This window comes from Puma concolor, chromosome E3 (genome assembly GCF_028749965.1).
Source record: "Puma concolor isolate L17-30 chromosome E3, mPumCon1.1.hap2, whole genome shotgun sequence".
NCBI lineage: Eukaryota > Metazoa > Chordata > Mammalia > Carnivora > Felidae > Puma > Puma concolor.
The window spans coordinates 38,867,757-38,891,793 of NC_141682.1; the positions used below are offsets into that span (position 1 = coordinate 38,867,757).

General features: G+C 49.5%; 1 protein-coding gene across 10 annotated transcripts in view; it reads right to left on the reverse strand.

Annotated features, from left to right (window-relative positions):
• The window catches only part of CE3H16orf96 (chromosome E3 C16orf96 homolog), a 57,952-nt gene that overhangs the window by 25,896 nt on the left and 8,019 nt on the right, over positions 1-24,037 (reverse strand). For 8 of the 10 annotated variants that reach the window (XM_086692134.1, XM_086692132.1, XM_086692131.1 and 5 more), the window contains exons 2-6: positions 13,810-14,454; positions 3,210-3,314; positions 1,937-2,017; positions 1,689-1,775; positions 218-1,580 (exon numbers count right to left, since the gene is read on the reverse strand). In XM_086692134.1, coding sequence (XP_086548260.1) covers positions 218-1,580; positions 1,689-1,775; positions 1,937-2,017; positions 3,210-3,314; positions 13,810-14,229 — 2,056 coding nt within the window. In that variant the 5' untranslated portion in view covers positions 14,230-14,454. Of the gene's footprint in view, positions 1-217; positions 1,581-1,688; positions 1,776-1,936; positions 2,018-3,209; positions 3,315-13,809; positions 14,455-15,662; positions 16,022-24,037 lie in introns of those variants that run through there. The other 2 variants (XM_086692133.1, XM_086692135.1) reach the window with 2 other exon arrangements.

Here is a 24,037-nt window from a genome sequence, read left to right on the forward strand (position 1 = left end):
CCCTAACCACCCCTCTCCCCTATGATAAGACCTCACTGTACATTCATGGTAAAAGAATAGACCAATAAGAGGCTAATGCTGAAGCCGAAGGAAAGAATGGCTAACGGTTAATACAGATTTTGCTGGGGGAGCTACATGAAGGCGACGAGGGACTTCTCGGAGGCCACTGGGAGGGCCTAAGCCCCTGCCACCTCCCCCGGAGCCAGGCAGAGCCTACCTAGATAAGTCAAGCGCTGCTGAAGGCTGGACGACAGCTGTACAAAATCTTCTTTCAGGGAGTCGTGTCTAATGGGCATCTGGGCTATGTGGCCCATGGAGTACCTGACAGCCTCCTTCTTGTCCTCGGTGGTCACGGCATTCTGGGCAGCCAGCATGGCCTGGGACAAGGCCCTACCGGGGGAGATGCTGGCAGCAGAGTATGGGGGATAGAAGTCTTCACTGTACCCCTGCAAGTCTTCTGCCTTGCTGTCCTCAGCCAAGGACACAGAGGCCAAGGCCCCACGGGAAGATCCCGCGCCCAGGATGTCTGCGAAAACCCCTAGGGGCCCAGATGCAGCCACAGATGTTGCTATGGTGGCCAACTTGGTGGCCGGGGCATTTTTGATGGCCTTGGTGGCGGCCTCAGCTTGCTGGGCTGCCAACGTGGCGGACTTTGCGTAGGAGGCGGCGGCGGCAGCCGCAATGGTGGCGGTGGTCTTCAACCGCTGAAGGGCAGATGGGGTAGCCTTGGGGGGTGCTGCTTTGGGGTCCTCAGCCCTGGGGGTCCTGGCCTGAGGAGCTGGCATGTCGTGGGATAAATATTCTTCTTGATTTTCTGAGACAGCCGGCAGCAGATGTACCTGTGCATGGCTGGACTGTGACCACAGTGGACAGGGCCAAGCGGAGCCAAACTCCGTGGCTGGTGGGGGGGCCCTGAATCCCTGGGACTGTGCAGGCAGGAGGCCTGATGGGTCTGGGCCAAGCTGCAAGGAGCCCGAGACGCCGGAAGGCCAACTACTAGCTCTGGACCAGCCTCTGGGAAGACGCCAGCCTGCTGGTGGTGTGGGCTGAAACCCTGGGGCAGGTGCAGGCCCAGAGACAGCCTCAGGGGCAAGGGCGGCCCCAGGTCTGAGGGCAGGCCCAGGTGCTAGTAGGAATCCAGGTGTCAGACTAGGCCCCACCACAGGCCCTGGTGCAGGAGTGGGCTTAGGCTGTGGCCTCCGCGTGGGCCCAGGCCCAGGCTCGCGCGCAGACCCAGGCTCGGGCCCAGGCTCAGGCTCGGGCGCAGACCCAGGCTCGGGCCCAGGCTCAGGCTCGGGCGCAGACCCAGGCTCAGGCACGTGAGGCTGCCCCGGCCCCTGGGCCCCGGCGAGTAGAACAGCTTGGGCAGATTCCTCCTCCTGTAGCTCCTCCAGGATTTCGTAATGCCAGGCAGACTCCGGTAACCTGGAGCGCTCGGTGACCCCTGAGACCGGGACACGACGAACAGCTTCAGGGTACTCCGTGGTCTGGGGATGATCTGTCTTTGGGGGCTGATCCACAATCTGCAACAGCTCTGAATCATCAAACCGTACTGAACTGGTTCCTTGTGTTAAAGTTCCCTGTGGACAGGGGTGAGGCTGGCCAGGGCTGCTCCAGGCCAGCTCAGCGGTCCCCCTGCCCGCTCCTGCACCCTCAGCTGCTGCCCCTCCGTTTCCCCCTTCACTCACGGGGCTGAACATGGCTTCATGGAGGCTGCTCCAGAGCACCATGTCCTCAGCTTTGGGGATGGTGAGGATCTTGCTCTGGAGAGAAACCTGGGGGACACGGTTGGGAATGATGGGCGAGGCCCTCAGGTGGCTCCTTGGTCCATACTTGCCTTTTCTGATTGTGTTCTCCTCCTTACCCCTCCCCCCCCCAGCCCCCTGGGCCTGGAGGTCAGGGGACTCAGGACAGAGAACAGCACCGAGGCCCTCACCACTTTCCGCTGCAGCACACTTATCTTCTGGGTCTGTCCTCTCAGATCCTCCAAGAAAGTATCCATTCTTTCTGGGTGCATCTGTCAAATGAGCCAAGTCTGTGGGCCTGCAGGTTCTGGTCCTGGCCCTGCTTCTCCCACAGCTCAAAGACAAGGACTTAGCTCTAGGTGACAGAATTGGAGAAGGAAGAACAGATCCCAAAGCAAGTGCTTCCCGGGGAGTGGGAAAGGGGTAGAAGAGGGTTCCCTGGGAAAATAAGTTTGGAAAATGCTGGGCTTAAAAGGATTCAATGGGTTTCTGTACTGCAGAACTTCTCAGAGCCTTTAATGGGCAAAAGTACATCAAGAATCTCCAAGAGGTAGGCTGAGGAGGCATTTATTTTTCTCCATAGATTGGTCAAAGAAACCTTTTTAGCGCTTCGTGATGCCCTTTCTTCTCAGATGGGAGCTACTCAGACTGAGTTTTCACAGGTGCCATAACAATCAAATGTGTACAGTGACCTGTGAGTTGGGAATAATACACTAAACCATGCTATCTGGGGGCAAGTCGTAAAACCTCAGTCACAATACCAGCCTGCAGGAGTGGAGACCTGGCCTCTGAGCCCAGCTCTGACTCACCAGCTGTGACCTCATGCTTCAGGGATGCTGTGTCCTTCCACATCATGGTAAGGAGTTAGTATACACCTGGATTGATGTCCTTGTGACTCCAAGGGGAGATAGACTGTATGCCTATGCTAGGTTTATTCCACTTTGCAGCGTGGACAGAGCTTTATAGAATAGGAAAAGCTGTAATCTTTCTGCTAAGTTGGTGGAATATAAGCCTGGAGTTACCAAGACTTAGGGAGTACCTGTCTGAGAATGAAGCCAGTCCAGAGGAGAGCATCAGTGACAGATGTTGATGTGGCATGAGCACCTAGATCTGGTTCTACCTGAAGGCAACTCTGGACATTTTAGTAAATGAGACACTACATTCTCTTATTTTGCCTAAGCCAGGATGAACTAGGTTTCTGTAACTTACAAATGGTCTCCTAACACAGCAGAGTGAGGAGCATGGTGGGAGCCACGGACAGTTTAGTGGCACGGGCTAGGTGGGAGCCATGAAGAGTTTAGTGGGATGGGCTAAGTGGCTGGTCAATGTCAAACCCCTTCTCCTGCTCTCAGGGCTGTGTTCTTTGACTAACAACAGGCTCCCTAGATTTACCTTGTCCCCCCCAACCATCTGAGGTCCAAGCAGCATGTCCAGACAGCATGGAGGATGCTAGAGAGGGTCTACCTTTTCAAGTATGTCCTTCAGTTTGTCCACATCCTTTCTGAGAGTTTCAGTGGAGACCTTGAGTGCATAAATGTCAGTGAGCAAATCCTGCAGAATCTTCATGGACTGAAGGGGAAGAAGAGGGGAAAATGTGAAGTTGGGTGTGGCTGGGGGGAAAGGTATGTAAAGTGCAGAAGCTCTTTGGTGATGCCCATGGTCTAAGAAGGCCTCTTGGCTCTACCAAGGCCCAGGCTGGAACATACTCAGAGGCTAGCATATGACACCAAACTCAACAGTGCTGAGCTCCCAGGTGGTCCGGGTGGGAAGGAGGCAACTCTATATTTCAATGTATTCAGTAACCAGGAGTCCCTCATTAGGAAGCATCTCATGCCCTTTGGTGGGACATCAGCAAGGGAGTTATGATTGGATATACATTTTAAAAGGGTCCCTCTGGCTGCATGTGTAGATTGGCTCCCGGAGGTAAGGGAGAAAGCCAGAGGACCAGTGAGGAAACTTCCAGGCAAGAGCTGATGGGAACAGTGAGTGCTGGGATCATAGCTCAGCTCCATCACTCATTGGGGCTGTTATTGCATCCTTCCAGGTTTTAGGATCCTCAATCATAAAATGTATATAAAAAATGTGATGATGAAACAAAAATGTGATGATGTATTTAAAGAGCCCAGTGCATAGTTAGGCATTCAGCTAACAAAAATAACAAAGAGCAAAATGGCAGAAATCCTTCTTATCAGTAATTACATTAAATGTAAATGGATTAAACTCCCATTTAAAAGGCAGATATTAGGGGCACCTGGGTGGCTCAGTCAGTTGAGGGTCCAACTTTGGCTCAGGTCATGATCTCTGCATGATCTCAAGCCCTGCATCGGGCTCTGTGCTGACAGCTCAGAGCCTGGAGTCTGCTTTGGATTCTGTGTCTCCCTCTCTCTCTGCCCCTTTCCTGTTCGCATGCTGTCTCTCAAAAAAAAAAAAAACAAAATAAAACATTAAAAAAAATTAAAGGCAGACATTAGGGGCATCTGGGTGGCTTAGTTGCTTAAGTGCTGACTCTTGGTATCAGCTCAGCATCTCATGGTAGTGGGATGAGCCATGTTAGGCTCTGCACTAACAGAGAGAAACCTGCTTGGGATTCTCTCTCTCAAAATAAATGAATAAACTTGAAAAAACAAATAGGGGCACTTGGGCAGCTCAATTGGTTGAGTACCAACTCTTGATTTCTACTCAGGTCATGATCTCATGCTTTGTGAATTCAAGCCTGCATCAGGATCCGTGCTGACAGTGTGGAGCCTGCTTGGAATTCTCTCTCTCCTTCTCTCTCTCTGCCTCTCCCCTGCTCACCACCTCTCTCTCTCCCTCTCTCTCTCCCTCCCTCTCTCTCTCTCTCTCTCAAAAATAAATAAATAAACATAAAAAAAGAATAGTTGAGCTTTCAATACCCCCTTTTCAATAATGAATAAAACTAAAGAGGATGAGCAAGGAATTAGATTTGCACAACACTATAAACCAACTAGACATAACAGACATCTATAGGGCACTCCAGTCAACAATGGCAGAATACACATTCTTCCCAAGCGTACACAGAACATTCTATAGGAGAGACCATATGCTAGTCCATAACACAAGTGTCAACACATTTTTTAAAGGACTGAAATCATGCAAAATGTGCACTCTGACTGCAATGGATTCAAATACATCAATAATAGAAGAAAGTATTAGAAATCTGCCAATAAATGGAAACCAAACAACACTCTTCTGAATAAGCAATGGGTCAAAGAAGAGATCACCAGGGAAATCAAAATCCAGTTTGAGATGAATTAAAACAAACAGAACACACTAGAACTTATAGGATGCAACTGAAACTAGCCTTCAGACACTGGAAAAAAGCAACGCAAAATAACCTGAAGCAAGTAGAAAAAGTGAAGCAATAAAGAGTAAAGTGGGAACTAATGAGATAGAGAATAGAAAAATAAGAGAGGAAATCAATGAAACTAAAAGCTGGTTCTTTGAAAACATCGACAAAGTTAGCAGATCTTAAGCGAGACTGACCAAGAAAAAAGGAGAAGAAATCAGAAATGCAGGAGGGAACATTACCCTACAGAAATAAAAAGAGAGGCACCTGGGTGGCTCAGTCAGTTAAGCATCTGACTCTTGATTTCAGCTCAGGTTGTGGTCTTGTGGTTCTTGAGTTTGAGCCCCGTGTCAGGCTCCACACAGACAGTGCAGAATCCCACTGCTTAGGATTCTCTCGCATTCCTCTCTCTCTACCCCTCCTTTGCTCATGCTTTCTCTTTCTCTCTCAAAATAAATAAATAAACTTAAAATAAATAAAAAGAATTATGAAGGACTACTGTGAACAACTGTAGGCCTACAAGTTAGTTACCTGGGTGGCTCAGATGACTTTGGCTCAGGTCATGATCTCATGGTTCATGAGTTCAAGTCTCACATCAGGTGAGCTCAAGCCCTACTTCAAGGGAACATGAGCCCTGCTTCAGGTGAGTCCCATTTCTCTCTCTCTCTCTCTCTCTCTCTCTCTCTCTCTCTGTCTCTCTCCCTCCCTGCCCCTCGTGGGATTCTCTTTCTCTCCCTCTCTCTTTTCTGCCCTTACTCAGTTGAGCCCTCTCTCTCTCAATAAAAAAAAAAAAAAGAAAGAAAGAAGAGAAAATGTGAATAGATCTAAGACAAGTGAAGAGATTTGAAACAGTGGTTTAAAAAAAAAGAGAGAGAGAGATGCCTGGGTGGCTCGGTCAGTTAAGCATCGGCTCTTGGTTTCAGCTCAGGTCACGATCTCACAGTTTATGAGTTCGAGACCCTCATCAGGTTCTGCATTGGCAGTGCAAAGTCTGCTTGAGATTTTCTCTCTCTCTCTCTTTCTCTCTGCCCCTCCTGTGCTCTCTCTCTCTCTCTCTCTCTCTCTCAAAAAAAAAAAAAAAAAAAAACTTAAAAAAAAAAAGAGACCCAGGCTGGGACGGCTTCACCACTCACTTCTATCAAACATTTAAAGGAGAATTAATACCAATTCTTTACAGTCTTTTCCAAAAAAGTTTAAGAATTCCAGACTTATTCTATGAGGCCAATATTATTCAAAAATCTCAATAGGCATTTCTCCAAAGATGATATACAAGTGGCCACTAAGCACATGAGAAAAGATGTTCAACATCATCAGTCACCAGGGAAAAACAAATCCAAACCACAATGAGATACCACTTCATACCCACTAGGATGGTTACAATCAAAAGTCAGCTATAGTAAGTGTTGGTGAGGATGTACAAAAATTGGAACCTTCACATACTGTTGGTGGGAATGTGATACGGTGCAGCCACTTTAGGAAACAGTGTGGCAGTTCCTCATAAGATAGAACACAGAGTTACCAAATGACCCAGCAGGTCTACTCCTAGGTATATACCTAAGAGAAATGAAAACCTGTATATGAATGTTTATAGCAGCATTATTCATAACAGCTCCAAGTAGAAACAATCCAAATGTCAATCAGCTGGCAGATACACAAAACATGATATATTCACAATATGGAATATCATTCAGTCATAAAAAGGAACCTAGTACTGATTCCAAGGAAAATGAACCTCAGAAACATGACGCTAACTAAAATAATCCAAACACAAAAGACAGCACATTGCATGATTCCGTTTATATGAAGCATATAGAATAGAAAAATTTACAAGACAGAAAGCAGATTAGTGGTTGCTTAGGGTTGGGGGGTGGGGTGGTTTGCAGTGGAGCCTGAGGGGATAGATTGGTGACAAAGGGTACAGGGTTTCTTTTAGGGGGATGAAAATATTCTAAAATTGACTGTGGTGATGGGTGTACAATTCTATGAATAGACTAGAACCACTGAATTGTACACTCTTAAAGGGGTGAACTGTATGGTATGTGATTTTTTTTAAGTTTATTTATTTATTTGGAGAGAGAGAGAGAGAGGGAGGGAGGGGCAGAGAGAAGGAGACAGAGAGAGTCCCAAGCAGCCTCTGCACTGGCAGCACAGAGCCCGATGCAGGGCTCGACTCATGAACCATGAGATCATGACCTGAGCTGAAACCAAGAGTGGGACGCTTAACTGACTGAGCCACCCAGGCGCCCCTGGTATGTGAATTTTATCACAATTAGGCTGACTGATAAATAAATAGCACCCCATGTTCTTGGATTAGAAGGCTTAATTCCCAAATTAATCTACAGATTAAGCTTAATTCTTATAAAAATGCCAGTTTGATCTCTTTCATAGTAACTGACAGCTGGATCCTAAAATTCTTTTTTTTTTTTTAATTTTTTAATGTTTATTTATTTTTGAGACAGAGGGAGACAGAGCGTGAGTGGGGGAGGGGCAGAGAGAGAGAGAGACACAGAATCTGAAGCAGGCTCCAGGCTCTGAGCTGTCAGCACAGAGCCCGACGCGGGGCTCGAACCCATGGACCGTGAGATCATGACCTGAGCTGAAGTTGGACACTCAACCAACTGAGCCACCCAGGCGCCCCCCTAAAATTCTTATGTTAATGCAAGGGACTCAGAATAGCCAAACAATCTCAAAAAAAAAAAAAAAAAGAGCAAAGCTGGAAGACTCACACTTCCTGATTTCAAAACTTTCTGCAAAGCTACAGTAATCAAGACAGTGTGGTATTGGCATAAGAAAAGATACATAGGTCAGGAGAAGAGAAATGACAGTCCAGAAATAGTCACGTTTACAATAAGAATGCCAAAACAAATCAAAAGGGGAAGAGCTGTCTTCAACAAACAGTACTGAACAGATGGATATCCACATACAAAAGAATGAACGACTCTTACCTCACACTGTATACAAACATTAACTGAAAATGGCTCCTATGTCTCAATTTAAGAGATAAACTATAGACCATTTACTCCCATGTTGTAGAAGAAAACATAGCAGTAAATCTTCAAGACCTTGGCCAGGCCATGGTTTCTTAGATATGCCACCAAAAGCATAAGCGACAATCCATCAAAAAACGTGACAAAAGAGATACATAAATTGTACTTCAGAAAAATTTAAAACTTTGCCTAGCAAAGGACACTGTCAAGAAAGTGAAGACAACTCACAGAATGATAGACAACATTTATAAATCACACACATGGCATCATATATGCAGAATATATAAAGAACTCTTACAACTCAACAATAAAAAGACAATCCAATTAAAATTGGTCAAGTAATCTGAATAGGCATTTCTCCCAGGAGGAGTTATAAATGGCCGCTAGACACCTGAAAAAGATGCTCAGCACAGTCACCAGAAAAATGCAAATCAAAACCACAAGGTATATGCCCAAATGAAAACATATTCACAGGACAATGTATACACCATTGTTCATAGTGACCACTACTCCTAACAACCTACAGGTGGAAAAAACCAAATGTCCACCAATTGAGAAAAAAGTGTGGTCTATCCACTCAGTGGAATATCATTCAGCAATAAAAAAAAAATAAAGTACTGATACATGTGACAGCATGGATCAACCTTGAAGACATCATGGTAAGTGCAAGAGTGGGGCTCAAAAAGGAGCAGGAAGAAGAATGATAGCTAATGGTTAAGGGGGTTTTGGGAGGAGGTTGTAGGAAATGTCCTAAAATTGATTGTAATTGTTGCAGAACACTGTGAGCATACTAAAATCCCTGAACTATATACTTTACTTTTTAAAGATTTTTATTTTTAAGTGATCCCAACATGGGGCTCAAACTCGCAACCCCGAGATCAAGAGTCACATGCTCTACCGACTGAGCCAGCCAGGCACTCCATGAACCATACACTCTAAATGGATGAATATTTTGGTATGTATATGAACATATGTATATCTCAATAAAAATGCAAAAAATAGCATTTTTGTTTTAGAAAAAACTGGGGGAAATTTCAATACAGTCTATTGGATGGTATTTGGGAGTTGTTAATTTTGTCAGGAGTGGTAATGGTATTATAGGAAGGGTTTCATGAGTCTTTATCTGCTGTAGATGGAAAACATTTTTCAGGGAAATCTCTGAAGTCTAGATCTTACACCAGTGCAGGAATGCTTCCCTCTCCCCCTGTCTCCCTGGAGGCAACCAGGGGCCTAAGTTATAAGTTACCTGAGCAGGAGTCACCCCCCCCCACCCCCATCACACACACACACACACACACACACACACACACACACACACACGTAGTCCAGGGCAAACCCAGAAAAGGTGGCAAACCCCAGAGCTTTGGGAAATGGGAAGGCAGGCTAACACCTGCCTTCCCTGCCTTTCCTTCCCAGGGAACAGCAATACAAAGGTACTTGCCAGCACCCTGAAGAGGTGCTGGCCACATAGAAAGTTCATTACTGTTATTGCAGTAACCTTGACCCTATTCTCTAAAACCCCAGAGTGTTTTCACACCTTTCAGCTTTGTTATGAAATTTTCAAACATTAACTTAAATTTAAAATCATTTTAGGGGCACCTGGCTGGCTCAATGGGCTAAGCATCCGACTCTTGGTTTTGGCTCAGATCATGATGTCACAGTGTTGTGAGTTTGAGCCCTGCATCAGGCTCTGCACTGGCTGTGCGGAGCCTGCTTGGGATTCTTTCTCTCTCTGCCTCTCCCCCACTGGCGCTGTCTCTGCCTCTCTCAAAATAAATAAATCAACTTTATTTTTAAAAATAAATAAATTTAAAATCATTTCAATTTGTGGGATCTGCATCAGGAGTTTTTCAGTGAGTCAAATGGGAAGGGAGTTTTGAAATCAGAAAAAGCAACAACAGGTTGTAGCAATCCCCACAGGGACCTCGACTTTATTTATGGAAACCGGGTCAGCCAGAACGGTATTTTGTTGTCGTTGTTGTGGTTGTTGTTGTTTTTCAGTAGGCTCCACCTGCAACATGGGGCTTGAAGTCATGACCCAAGAGATCCAGAGTAGCCTGCTCTACTGACTGGAGGCAGCCACGCGCCCCCAGAATAGTCTAAATAAACAGTTGATGTGGTCTCTTCTTCTCTCCTGTGAGGCTAATGGCCAGGGGTTATCATCACAACTGTGATAACCGAGGTCTCAAGGACACAGTCAAGGACCTCCAGACTCAGCTTTTTAGAATCTGGCCGGGCTCATTGGCTCATTCCAGCGTGCACTTGCGTGCACTTTCTTTTTTCTTTTTTTTTTTTTTTTAAATTTTTTTTTTCAACGTTTTTATTTATTTTTGGGACAGAGAGAGACAGAGCATGAACGGGGGAGGGGCAAAGAGAGAGGGAGACACAGAATCGGAAACAGGCTCCAGGCTCCGAGCCATCAGCCCAGAGCCTGACGCGGGGCCCGAACTCACGGACCGCGAGATCGTGACCTGGCTGAAGTCGGACGCTTAACCGACTGCGCCACCCAGGCGCCCCCAGCGTGCACTTTCTAAAACTCACGTTCAGGGCCAGCGGCCGGGGAGATGCGCACGGGGCCTTGGAGCCTGCAATTCTGGGAAAGCTCCGCAGGTGGGGCTGGCGGTCCCGCAGGCGCAGGAGGCCCCGGGTCAGAGCCTCCCCGGGGGGCTGCGGGGACAATACGCAGGGCGAGCGTGGGGAGCACAGTTTTCCTAACTCGGCAGTCCTCAAGGTGCGGGGCGGGAGGAGCGGGGCGGGGAGCGAGTTGGCTCCCAGCGGGCATTTGGCAGAGTCTGCAGGCAGTTTTGGTTGTCACCACGAGGGGGCACTTCTGGCACCTGGAGGGTGGAAGCCGAGGACGCTGCTTAACATCCCACAGCGCACAGGCTGACCCTCACGAGGAAGAATTATCTGTGAGGGTGACAGCCGCTGCAATCTCAGCCTGCAGTGCCCGAGCCCCAAATCTGGCGTGCGCTAACCATGCCTGCAGAGCCCCGCAAACCTTCTCTCAAGAAGCCTCCTTGGTGCCGACCCTAGTTTTCTGGGCACCATTCACTCTGTCCGGGGTGGGTGCCAGGTCCAGCAGGCTTCTCTTTCCACACTTTGGGCCTTTGCACCTTGATAGGCGCTCGTAGAGGACAGCACAGGACACCAATCTGGCCAGCCCCAGAGAAAGGGGTGGGGGGAGGCAGGGGCAGGGGACGTGACCTGGACATCCACATGGTGTTTGGTCTGCGGGCCTGACTGGCTGGTGCTGCAGATACTTAGGTAAGCAGCTTGCACCATCCCAGAACAGTTACCATAGCAACCCCCTTGAGGGAGTAGCGTGGGGACCGTCGCTGCGGTAACCCCAAGCAACCTCAGCCAAGGCCAGGCCAGGGGGACGTTCTCTAATCCTAGATGCACAAATAGTCCTCTGAAGCCATGCTGGAGCCCGTCCAGCAGCGCCCTTCATGTGCTGGCTGGGTCACTCTGGGTACTGTGCATTCTAGAAACCTCCACCCACTAGGGCAAGTCAGGGACAGGCTGCTTGGACACTGTGTCCACCTCTCCAGCCTCCGAGGCCTCTGTAATCTACGCTGGGGCACCCATTCAGCCTTCTTTGTCTCTGGCAACAATTCTCGTCTTAAAGTCTGTCTTGTCTGATAGGAACAGTGTGACCACTCTAGCTCTTCTGATAACTGCTTGCATGGAGTACCTTTTTCCAAACTTTTATTTTCAACCTATTTGTCTTGGAATCTAAAATGTGTCTTCTATAGACACGGCATAGTAAATCACGCCTTTTTTCTTTTAAGTGATTCTGCCAACCTCTGCTGTGTGTGTGTGTGTGTGTGTGTGTGTGTGTATGTGTGGTAAAATGCACAGGATACCGAAACAAAATTAATTCAGTGGGGCATTTGGTACATTCACAAGGTTGGCAACTGTCACCATGACCTACTTCTAGAACATTTTCATCACCCCGAAGAGAAACCCAATACCCATCAGCAGTGGCTTCCCATAGTCACCACCTCCCAGCCCCTGGCAACCACTAATCTACTTTCTGTCTCTACGGACTTGCCTTTTCTGGATGTTTCATGGTTTCACTCATAGGTGGAATTTAAGAAACAAAACAGATGGGGGCACCTGGGTGGCTCAGTCGGTTAAGTATCTAACTTCAGCTCAGGTCATGATCTCGCCATTCCCAAGTTTGAGCCCCGCACCAGCAGGCTCTGTGCTGAGAGATCAGAGCCTGGAGCTTGCTTCAGATTCTGTGTCTACCTCTCTCTCTGCCCCACTCCCTCACATTCTGTCTGTCTCTCTCTCTCTCTCAAAAATAAACAAACATTTAAAAAAATTTTTTTAGAGAAACAAAACAGATGAACGTAGGAGAAGAGAAGGGAAAAGTAACAGGGAGGCAAACGGTAAGAGACTCTTAAATACAGAGAACAAACTGAGGGTTGCTGGAGGGGAGGTGGGGAGGGGGAGGGGCTAAATGGGTGATGGGCATTAAGGAGGCCACTTGTTGGGATGAGCACTGGGTGTCATATGTAAGTGATGAATCACTAAATTCTACTCCTGAAACCAACACTACACTATATGTTAACTAACCTGGATAAGAAAGAAAGAAAAGAAAGAAAGAAAGAAAGAAAGAAAGAAAGAAAGAAAGAAAGAAAGAAAGAAAGAAAGAAAGAAAGAAAGAAAAAAGAGAAAAGAAAAGGAAAGAAAAGAGAAGAAAAGAAAAGATGGAAGAAAAGAGACACAGAATCATGCACTACGTGGTCTTTGCATCTGGCTGCTTTACTTAGCATGGGATTTCACATTGGTCCGCATTGCCTTGCCTCTCAGCCCACCTTGGCCAGACTTCACCCTCTCCCTGTCCCTCAGGGCTCCCGGTGCCTGACTTCGCTGAGCTCACGGTGACCCCAGTTTCCCTGTTCAGTTCAAGTCTCTGGATAACGCTCCGAGTGACTGCTGCCTGGGCACCCAGAATACCTCGAGCTCCGTCTAAGCACTTCCGACGCATTACCTTGTCTCGTACCAATCTTGAGGCAATCCTGGGAGGAGGAAACCATGATCATCCCCCACCCCCTGGTCCAGTGGGTAAGCAGCACCATGCTGAGCACCCCCACATTCTTATGCCCCTCACCTGCCCCTCCCAGCTCAGGTTTGCGCCGGCAAATTAGGACATTTGCTAACACTGTGTGGCCCCAAGTGGGTTAAACTTCTCAGTGCCTCAATGCCTCACCTAAGCTGAGGGTGATCATCGCACCTGTCTCCTGTGGGTGCTATGAAAATGAAAGGGGTTAACAGACATAAGCCTCTAGCTCACCCGGAGCAGGGGAGTGCTTCTTCTACTGGGAGGGAGCCAAACTTCCCTTCCCTGGGCAGGGAGCCAAACAGAGCCTCAAGGGCAAAGGGGACAGTGAGGGAATGGCAGAATCTGGTCTGTGTTTCTGAACTCTCTTCATCACCCGAAAAGGAGACCCCAAAGCCACTGGGCTATCTTTCCCCTTTCCCCCTTCCCCCAGCCCCTGCCAACCACCTGTTGGCTTCCTTTCTCTATGGATCTGCCTGTTTCACACCACAGGTGGCCTTCTGTGTCTGGCTTCTTTCCTCAATGCTTGACAAAGGGTGCAAGCTTGGAGCTTTGGTTCTGCCTGACTCCAAAGCCCCATCCCCCCCCCCCCCGTTTGGTGGGGGAGAGCCCATCACAAGGGGCAAAAAGGGAGAGGGAGAAGGCGCCTGGGTGGAGAGCAGGAAGGGCAGGAAGCTTCCGGACCAGGTGGTTTACCTTTGCGATGGCTTCTTCATTGCTTTCCACCATCTTCCGGAGCTTTATCAGGTGCCACAGATCCTGGGCGGGCTGGCCCTTGCCCCGGCTGCCCTCCAGCAGCTGGGAAGTGGATGGCAGGTCCTGCAGCATGGCCAGCTGGCTCTCCATCTTGTCGATGCGGCTCACCACGTGGTCAAAGACGTTGCTGAGCCTCTTCATGGGGAGCAGGATGGGCTGGGCGTCTGCTTCCCGGGGCATGAACGTGGCCAGCGGGGTTTGGAGAAAGTCCTCGTCTCCCGAGAGGACCTTCTTGAGCTCAGCCAGGTGGATGTGCTCCAGGATGCCCTGGAGCAGGAGGTGCAGGGCCTTGAAGTTCACCACCCCGCACTGCGGGATGGCGATGTTGACCAGCTCAGAGAATGTGAGCGAGAAGCTCATTCTGCAAGGAGGGGAGGCTGGGCTGGGCTTCTGGGTGTCCACGGGGACAAGTGGTGGCTTTCAGGGGACACACGAGCTGTGCAGACAGGTCCTCAGAGGCCCAGGGAGGCTGCAGGTCATGGCGGTCAGAGAGAAAATGGCCTCTGTGCTGGCCGGAGCTCAGGTGAGAGCTTCTGGTTGCTAGGACACCAAAGAACGTGGGCAGGTCGGCGTGCTTCCGGGGGCCTGGAGTGGGGCAGGGTGGGCGTTCAATGAAAAGTTGATGAGTGAACAGAAGGAGGGTCAGCCTTTCATGTCAAGCCCTTCAGTTATGTAAGACCCATGACCCCTTCTAAGAAGCATGCAGTGAAGGTGATGGGGAGGAAGCTTGCTCTTTGGAAGCCTTTAGAATTAGGACAGGAAAACAGTTCTTGGAGTTAGGAGAAAAGAGGACGTAGAAAGGAGTCTGAAGAGCTAAGCTGGTCTCCAGACATGAGCCAAAGGCCCCACAGATGTTCAGGCTTCTGGTGGGGGGTGGGGGTGGGAAGGGCAAGAGGCAGCTGGCTTTCCACAGGTCTGAACTCTGCATGGCCCTGCCCACCCCGGTGAGGACATCCCCACCAGGGTGAGGACACCCTTGCCAAACCTTGCTCTGCTCCCCGCTAGAGTCAGGGCTCCAGAAGCCCCCATGCCCCGAGGACACGGCTGTGAGCCAGCTGCCACTTGGGCTCCTATGTGGTCAGGCCCTGCTTGTGTCAATTCTTGGACAAGAATGCTCATCCTGGGGGCGCCTGGGTGGCACAGTCGGTTAAGCGGCCGACTTCAGCCAGGTCACGATCTCGCGGTCCGGGAGTTCGAGCCCCGCGTCGGGCTCTGGGCTGATGGCTCAGAGCCTGGAGCCTGTTTCCGATTCTGTGTCTCCCTCTCTCTCTGCCCCTCCCCCGTTCATGCTCTGTCTCTCTCTGTCCCAAAAATAAAATAAATAAACGTTGGAAAAAAAAAGAATGCTCATCCTGGTCTCCTGGGGAAGTCTGCAGGGAAGGTCCTTGGCTTAACCCCAGGAGCCCCACTCCTGGCACATCCCTGGCACACAACACACGCTGCTTCTGCACAGTGCACGGCATGAGCCCTGCTCAGGGGTATAGTTGGCTGAGGGGCAGTCTCCCCCAGCTTGCCCACAAAGGGTGGAGCACCTGTCCACTCTGGGTTCATGGAGATGTGTGCATGTCTCTTTCTCAACAGCTGTGGGACCTTGTGCAAATGACTTAACCTCTCTGAGTCTCCGCTTCCCCGCCGCCTAATTGGAAACAAAACCTTCCATGTGAGGTGGCCAAGGGGAGGGGCAGTGTGTGTGTGTGTGTGTGTGTGTGTGTGTGTGTGCACGTGTGCTGCAATAACACATGTGAAGTGCCAGCCACTCTGACTCAAAAGAATTCCTTTCCCTCAGAACTGACCTGATATTCCACTCTTGCCAGTCAATGATCATGGCTCAGTCAGGTGAGCATCCAACTTCCACTCAGGTGGAACTCACAATTCATGAGTTCGAGCCCCGTGTCGGTCCTCTGCTGTCAGCACCAACCCTGCTTCAGATCCTCTGTCTTCCTCTCTCTCTGCCCCTCCCTCTCTCTCTTAAAAAAAGAAAAAGAAAAAGCCACCGAGATGCCTGGGTGGCTCAGTTGGTTAAGCGTCTGACTCTTGATTTCGGCTCAGGTCATGGTCTTGGGGCCATGAGATCAAGCCTCCACACCCAGTGCGGAGCCTGCTTGACTCTCTCTCTCCTTCTGTCGCTCTTCTCCCCCCAACCCCTGCTCTCATCGTCTCTCTCTCTCTCTACCTCTCTAAAAAAAGAAAAAGAAAAAGAAAAAAAAGCCCCCTGGCTCTCTAGGGAAAGACCAGCTGGAGTCTGGGGCACGTATTCACAGCCTGGGGTTGGCAATCAAGGCTCCAGTTCAGGACCTGGTACCAGAGCAAACCAGGACACAGGTTTGCTTCTGATAATGAACTGTGTGGCGGGTGGCTGACGTATTCTGGGCAGTCGGTGCAGCGGCTGTCCTATGAGGGGACAGGACGATTCACTGTGCAGGACAGCGGGAGGGTGGTAACCACAGCTCAGCTGCGATGGCTTTCTCTGAACAACCTCCTGACCAGCAACACTTGGGACAGCGAAGCTTGGGACTCTGTGGGCCAGGTTTCTGAGGACTGACTGTGTGTGCTTTTGGCTACGTGGGGGTAGAGATGGAGGAAGAGAAAAGCGGCCCCTGACATCGGGACCTGGCCTGGCGCCATGGTCCCTGGGGCGCCTGTGAGGCCCAGTCGGTTGAGAGTCTAACTCTTGATTTTGGCTCAGGTCGTGATCTCGCTGCTCACGAAATGGAGCCCCACGTGGGGGCTCTGCACTGCAGCACCCGATCCAAGACATTCCCCCATCACCTAACATGGACCCAAGTCCTGTAAACCCTTCAACTTAACCCTCCCAGAGAGTCCTGTGGGTTCCCCCTTGTGCTACAAGACCCAAAAATTCAAGTGCCGCCCTGAAACCTTCCAGACACACAGCCCCCCGCCCTCGTCCAGATGTGCACCCCCATTGTCGGGCAAGGCTCCCCCCAGCCAGTCCCCCAGTGGCCACGCTCCTCCCTGTTCTCAGCATGCAGGGCTTCAGTTCCCTGCCAGCCTGCAAGCCAATCACATCCTCCTGCAGGCACCCCACCCCCTCATTAGAAAGAGCAGCCCAGAGCTCCGTGCTGGTTCACTGTGTTCCTGACTGCAACCCCAAGTGGCCCCATGTGGCGGGCGGTGTTCTTTTTCCCCCACCAGTGAGCGTATGTGGCTGATAACTGCTGTCCTGGCCAGCCCTGGGGGTTGTACTATTGAGGGCACATGTCTCCCCCTGCCCCACCAAAGGGGTGAATGGGAGGTAATCAGGACACGGACTGTGTGGGTTCTCTCTTGTGGCAACAAGTCAACAAGACCAACTTTGCTCAACACAGTGGCTTCTTGGCTGGAGGGGTTCATTCTGCGACTTAACGGAAAACCTTTCAGTGGGCAGAGTTTCGTGGCTTTGGGAACCGCAGGCAAGGGGCTGAGGAGCTGTATTATTACAGAATCACGGGCAAGGCTTTCCTTAACAGGCAAGGGAAAATAAGAGGAAACAGGCAGGTTAGCACAGAAACAAGACGGGACAGGTCAGCACGGGGCCAGACCAGGGGTTCCCCATGGGCCTTACAAAGAAATGTGAGTGACAGAATTGGAAGCAATTCTCGGTCACTGGGGGGCCAGGGTGGGCAAGTGGGTGTGAGGGTGCTTTGTCATTTGCAGGGGATGCCCGGCATCCGGAACCACCCGCGTACTGGCTGGCGAAGCCTCCACTTTAGGAATCCTGGTTGGAGGTGACCACAGCCCACAGGTTCCCTGGCTCGCTTTGAAGCGAGGGCATGACCCCGTGCTTGGCTTTGGCAGCTCTGGGGCCCAAGGGGTATGTTCCTCTGGGGTCTAAGAACGTGAGGCTAGTAAATGAGCCTGGGTTGCAACAGTTCAGAGAAGTGGAAACTCATCTCAAAGAACCCAGTCTGGTCTCAGGCCTTCAAGATAGGGCTGCAAGCCGACTGCAGAGACACGGATGTATTTCCCAGCACCAAGCACTGGGCCTGGCAGTGAGTCTTCATTCTTTTCTTCAACCAGTATTTATTGGGCACCCCGCCACATGCTGCGCTTAATTATGGAGGAGACCACAGTAAGCAGGTCTGGGGGGCAGTCTCTGATCTCACAGAGCTTGCTGGCTAGCGGGGGAGACATTTATTTTACAGGAAAGAAATAGACTAAGGTCAGGGAGGGATAGGAGTTAGAAACATACTAAGACGGGACAAAATGAGAGTGTGGGAGGGGCACTAATTTAAGCGGGCTGGTGGGGTAGCCAGCCTCTAAGACGGCCCCCCCCCCAAGATCTCCCCTGGCAAAGACCCCCTTCTGTGGCCCCGCCCACTCTGCAGCAACAACCCTGTATATCTGCCCCAGTGTATCCTGGATACAACGTATGAATGTTTACTCCCAGTCTGCATCTATGGACACACATGCATCCACTCACTTCACATCACAGAATGGCAAGATTTGAGAAAGCTGTGTATGTTGCAGGTGATTTGATGCCGCTGAATCAAAACAGTTGTGATCAAATGCAGAAAAAGAAAAAAGCCATCGTGTTAGAGAAGATCCAAAAACTTTAAAAATCATGTCATTTTAGGTCTGGAAATAGAACACTTGTTACAAAATCAAAAGACCTAAAGACCAGACTGCCTGAGTGGAAGAGGTCACAATGCTGCTCCACAGGGTGTTCCCTGCTTCCTGGAGGATTTGCTGTCCCCAGGAAGCGACCCTGCCCTTGGGTCACCGGTCATCACCAGTCATTTGGCAACGCTGAGTTCTGACGGCAGAACCATCGCTCAGACAATTTCAGGACAAAGTTGTCACTGGACATTCTCTGAGCGGCTGGTCGGAGCCAGAAGCCAATTAACATGGTTGGAAATGACCATTAGCGTTTTTTCCCTCCCAAATAAGTTAACACCAATGATTAAATCTGTTTTGTAAAATGCCGTTCATACGTTTTTCCCAGACCAGCCATTTTTCATGCTGCATAGATGGCTAAGAAGGATAACCAGGTGCCTTTTCCTCCCAAGCTCCAGGAAGAACTGGACGCCAGGGCGAGTACTGCTGGTGAAGGCTCAGAGTTTGTGGTTAGTCAACGCGGCCATTTCTGGCTGCCTGGTATCTGGACATTCTCCTAACTTGGGGTGAGGGTTAGGGGTTGGGGGGGGAATCTCATGACAGGTGCAGGCAACCTGCCCCCTGCTCAGAGACTGTCCAGTCAGATCTCTGCCACCCCACTCGCCTCTGTCTCATTTGTGGTTAGGTGTGAAAAATCAACAAAGCAACTGCTGCTCCTGGTTCTGAAATTCAGGACCAATATTTTCAAGTGCAAATCACCTGTGGACTGGTCTGCTGGAAGCTGGGGGGCCGTGGGGGTGGCGTGTGGGGTCGGGGGACTCAGCCACTTGCCACATTAGGCAAGACACCTGATCTAACGAAGGCCTCTTACCTCCCTGGGCCTCAGCTTTCTTGTGTCTAAAGTTAATGGCTCTAGGGGCGCCTGGGTAGCACAGTCGGTTAAGCGTCCGACTTCAGCCAGGTCACGATCTCACGCTCCGTGAGTTCGAGCCCCGCATCGGGCTCTGGGCTGATGGCTCAGAGCCTGGAGCCTGTTTCCGATTCTGTGTCTCCCTCTCTCTCTGCCCCTCCCCCGTTCATGCTCTGTCTCTCTCTGTCCCCAAAATAAATAAACGTTGAAAAAAAAAATTTTAAAGTTAATGGCTCTAATCTCACTAGGGTAAAGAGCAGATGGAAAGGGAAGGAAGCTTTCAGGATGGCCCCGGTGGGGTTGAGGGGCCAGTGGCTGGGTGCACTCTGTGATTCCAGGCAGGCTGTCCTGGGTTGGCTTCATGACCAGCCCCAGCTTCCTGGTTCCCACGTGAGCTCTGTTCCCCAGCCAGGAACATAATTCTGTGAGCAGTCACACCTTCCATTTGAGCCCTTTTCTGTTCAGGAAACCAGACTTAGGTTCTGTTGCCCCGACTGATCCAAAGCGCTCACTTGTGAGGCTGGCAAATGGTGAGAAACCACAAATGGAACTCAGTGAAGGTCAGGGGGACGTGCGTCTAGGGAGGACACAGCCAATCCGAGCCTGAACGATGCCCACCCAGCCAGGAGGGTGTGTCCAGGTGGGAGTGCAGGCTGTGGGTGCCCACATTTCTTCTTGCGGGGGGCATAAAATGTAGGTTTACATTTGCACAGGGACCTGGACAGAGCATTGCTCCTTAATGAGGCCTCAGACCAGAGGTTTCCAGAACCTCTTGGGAAATGACCAAGGATCTTGGGGTGGGGGGGGGTCTTCCTCTCCCAGTCACTCACATCACATCCTTCACTGAGCCCTGTTTTCTTCCTAAATAACGACCAATGTCACTCACCCTTCCTTGTCCACCAGCAGCCCTGAAATCCTTTGCCTAGGACAAAGACCAAACCACATGACGTGGTCTGTAGGCTGCATGGCTGGACCCACCTCTCCCCTCTTTGGCCTTAATTCCAGCAGCTCCTTCTACTCTAACCCCCCCTACCTCCTTCCCCCCCACCCCCAGGCAACCACTGTTCTGCTTTCCATCTCTATGGTTTTTGACTACTCTTGGGACCTCATATAAGTGGAATCATGCACTATTTGTCCTTCTGTGCCTGGCTTATCGCACTTAACATAGTGTCCTCAAGGTTCATCCATGGTGTAGCCTGTGTCAGTTTCCCTCCTTTTTGAGGCTGAATAATATTCCATTGCACGTATATACACATTTTGCTTATCCCTTCATCCGCTAATGGGCGATGGACCTTTGGGTTGTGTTCATATTTTGGCTCCTGTGAATAATGCTGCCGGTGAACATGACGGTATAAACGCCTGTTCCAGTCCCTGCTGTAAGTTCTCAAACCCACAGGTGGAATTGCTGAGTCATACAGCAATTCTACCGTATGTAGAATTCAGCGCATCTGGGGACCTGACACGCTGGTTTCTGTGGTGGCTGCACCATTCCTACCAGGCTCCAGTTTCTCCACGTGCTCACCAGAACTTGCTATTTTCTGATAACAGCTGCCCCAGTGGGTGTGAGGCGAGAACTCGTAGTTTTCATTTGTGTTTCCCTGGTCACTGGTGATGCTGAGCATCGTTTCACGTGCTAACTGGACATTCGTATATCTCGGGAGAAATGTTTATTCCAGTCCTTTGCCCATTTAAAATTTTGTTGTTGAGTTGTAGGAGTTCTTTATGTATTCTAGATATTAACCCCTTATCAGACATACAATTTTCCAATTAACTTTCTTTTAGTCCTTGCTGAGGAACGTGATCAAAAAGATGTGACCTCCAATTGACCCATGAAAAGGACCCGAACACCTGGAGGCTCCTTAGCCCCTCCCCTGTCCTTGGCATGTGGCTGAAACATTTTTCCTGCCCCTATTTATGAGAGAAACGAAAGTCCTACTCATCATTCAGACTTCAGCTCAGCCATTACTTTCCAAGGGAAGCCTTCCCTACCTCCTTGATTGGAATAAACATTCCATACTCTGGGATCTTAGTACTTCCCATGTCTTTCCTTCACATGTTGGCCACGGTCATTTGTGTGGCTATCTGGTTAGTGCCATTCTCCCTCATCACTCTGAGTTCCTGGAGGCAGATGTGAGTTCTAACGGGAGATGGCTTCTAGCAAGTACACAGTTGATACTTCATAAATACTTGCTGACTGAATGAATAAAACAGAGTCATTTGCAAAAAGCCTTTTTCTGAGGAAGGACCACAAAGGAGACATTTGCTTCCTTTGGCTGAACCTCCAGATGGGTATAGAAGGGCTGATTTCTACCTTCTGCCACAACCACAGGGAACTCCTCCTGTCGCTCACACAGGGTGGATTAAATAACACAAAAGAGGCAATCAGAAACGACATTGTATGATCCTTAATAATGTGTTCAGGAAACCGCTGTGATCAGACACTGAATTTTCAGTTCCTTTACTTGAAACAATAATACTACAAGACAAGGATCACCCTTGTTTTTTTTTGTTATTATTATTATTATTAGCACTTTGGATATATCATCCCTCTGCCTTGCAGCCTCTGTTGTTTCCGAGGATAAGTTAGCTGCTGATCTTATTTGGGTTCCCTCGTAGGCGATGAGTCATTTTTCTCTTGCTCTTTTCAAAATTTGTTTCCCTTGTCTCGTCTTTTAACTATGATGTATCCAGGCATGGCTTTCTTTACAGTGCTCCTACTTGGGAGTTTGCTGAGATGCTTGGATGTGTTAGATTAATGTGGGTTTGTTCTTCTTTTTGTTTTCTTCTATTACATTGTGGAGTTTTCAGGCATTATTTCTTTAAATATTTCTTCTGCTGGGGCACCTGGGTGGCTCAGTCAGTTAAGCGTCCGACTTTGGCTAGGTCATGATCGCATGATGCGTGGGTTTGAGCCCGGTTTCAGGCTCTGTGCTGACAGCTTGGAGCCCGGAGCCCGCTTCGGATTCTGTGTCTCCCTCTCTCTCTGCCCCTCTCCTACTTGCACTCTGTCTCTCAAAAATGAATAAATGTTTAAAATTTTTTTTTACTATTTTTTCTGCTCCTTTCTCTCCCTCTTCTTTCCTTTGGTTACTCCCATTACACATGTGTTGGTGCACTTCATGGTGTCCCACATTTCTCTGAGGCTCTGTTCATGTTTCCTTATTCTATTTTCTCTGTTTTTCAGATTATATAATTTCTACCAATTTAGCTTCAAGCTCATTTGTTCTTTCTTTTGCCAGTTCAACCACCCTTGTTTTATAGATGAGGAATGAGGATCAGAAACTTAAATAATTTACTGACAGCCTCAGACAGCTAATGAGGGGCAGAGCCAGGATCTGAATCTAAGATCTCAGGTCTCACTCCACCTATCACTTACGTATTCAATCATTCATTCACCCAATAAATATTTACTGAATGTTGACTACGGGCCAGAAACTACCCTCCAGGACAGAGAACCCCCAGCAGACAAGATTCTTGCCCTCACAAGAGCAGCAAACATGTCAACAAACGGGCCATGAGGTGACGCGGGCAGGTGCTCAGGGAGGCCTCGGGAGGGACATCTGAGCTGAAGACAGGATGTCCCTGGCGTTCCTTCAGGACAGAGACCTTTCTTCCTTTTGTCTGTCTCTCTAGCACCAGAACACAGAGCCCCGCACCCAGGAGGGGCTCAGTAAATGTTTGCTAAGTGGATGACAGCTCCAAAGGAGCAGTCCACTCTCACAGGCTGTGTCAACGACAGAAATATTACAAAACAGAAGCTAACACTGAAATCATTCATGTTTCCATTTAGAATCATTTAGCATTTAGGGGCGCCTGGGTGGCTCAGTCGATCAGACGTCCGACTTCGGCTCAGGTCATGATCTTGCAGTTCGTGGGTTCAAGCCCCGCATCGGGCTTTGTGCTGACCTCTCAGAGCCTGGAACCCACTGTGGACTCTGTGTCTCCCTCTTTCTCTGCCCTTCCCCTGCTCATGCTCTGTCTCTTTCTTTCTCTCAAAAATAAATAAACATTAAAACAAATTTAGAATCATTTAGCATTTACGTTGGAGGGTTGGGTGGAGGGTCTGGAAATGCCAGGTGTTGGTGAGCCTATGATGAGCAGAACTCCCACCCTCTGGTGGAGTGTAGATTGGGAGAAGGACTTTGGGAAAGTCTGTGACAGGGTATGCAGGGCTGGACACGGGTAGACCCTATGACCCAGACGTTCTACCCCACAGTGGGCAGCCAAAAGTAAGAGACTCATAGCATGCACTATAATGTCTGTGACAGCAATCTCACAATCCCTAAGAATTCCCATCCGGGAATTACCCAGATACCCAGGAACAGCACAACAGATGAACCATGCTATATTCACACAATGGACCATCATATGGCAATGACAATGAACACTGGCAGCCTTGTGCACCGGCAGGGATGACTCACTGATAGAAAATTGAGCACAAGAAGCCTTATAGAAAGGTGCTCATACTGTATGAATCCTTTTCTATAAAAAGCACAAAAATGGAGCGTGGTGGAACGGTCTTTTCTGTTAGAAGTCAGCAGTGTGGTGACCCTGGGGTGACCTCACACCCAAGGAGGGTGAGGCGGGCTGCTGGGAAACACGCACGCCAACGTGTTCCGTTTCTGAAAATGCACCGTGCCGTGCACTTGCGATGAGAGCGCTTTTCTGTATCAAAGGTCTGAGAAGCCGCCACCATTCAGACAA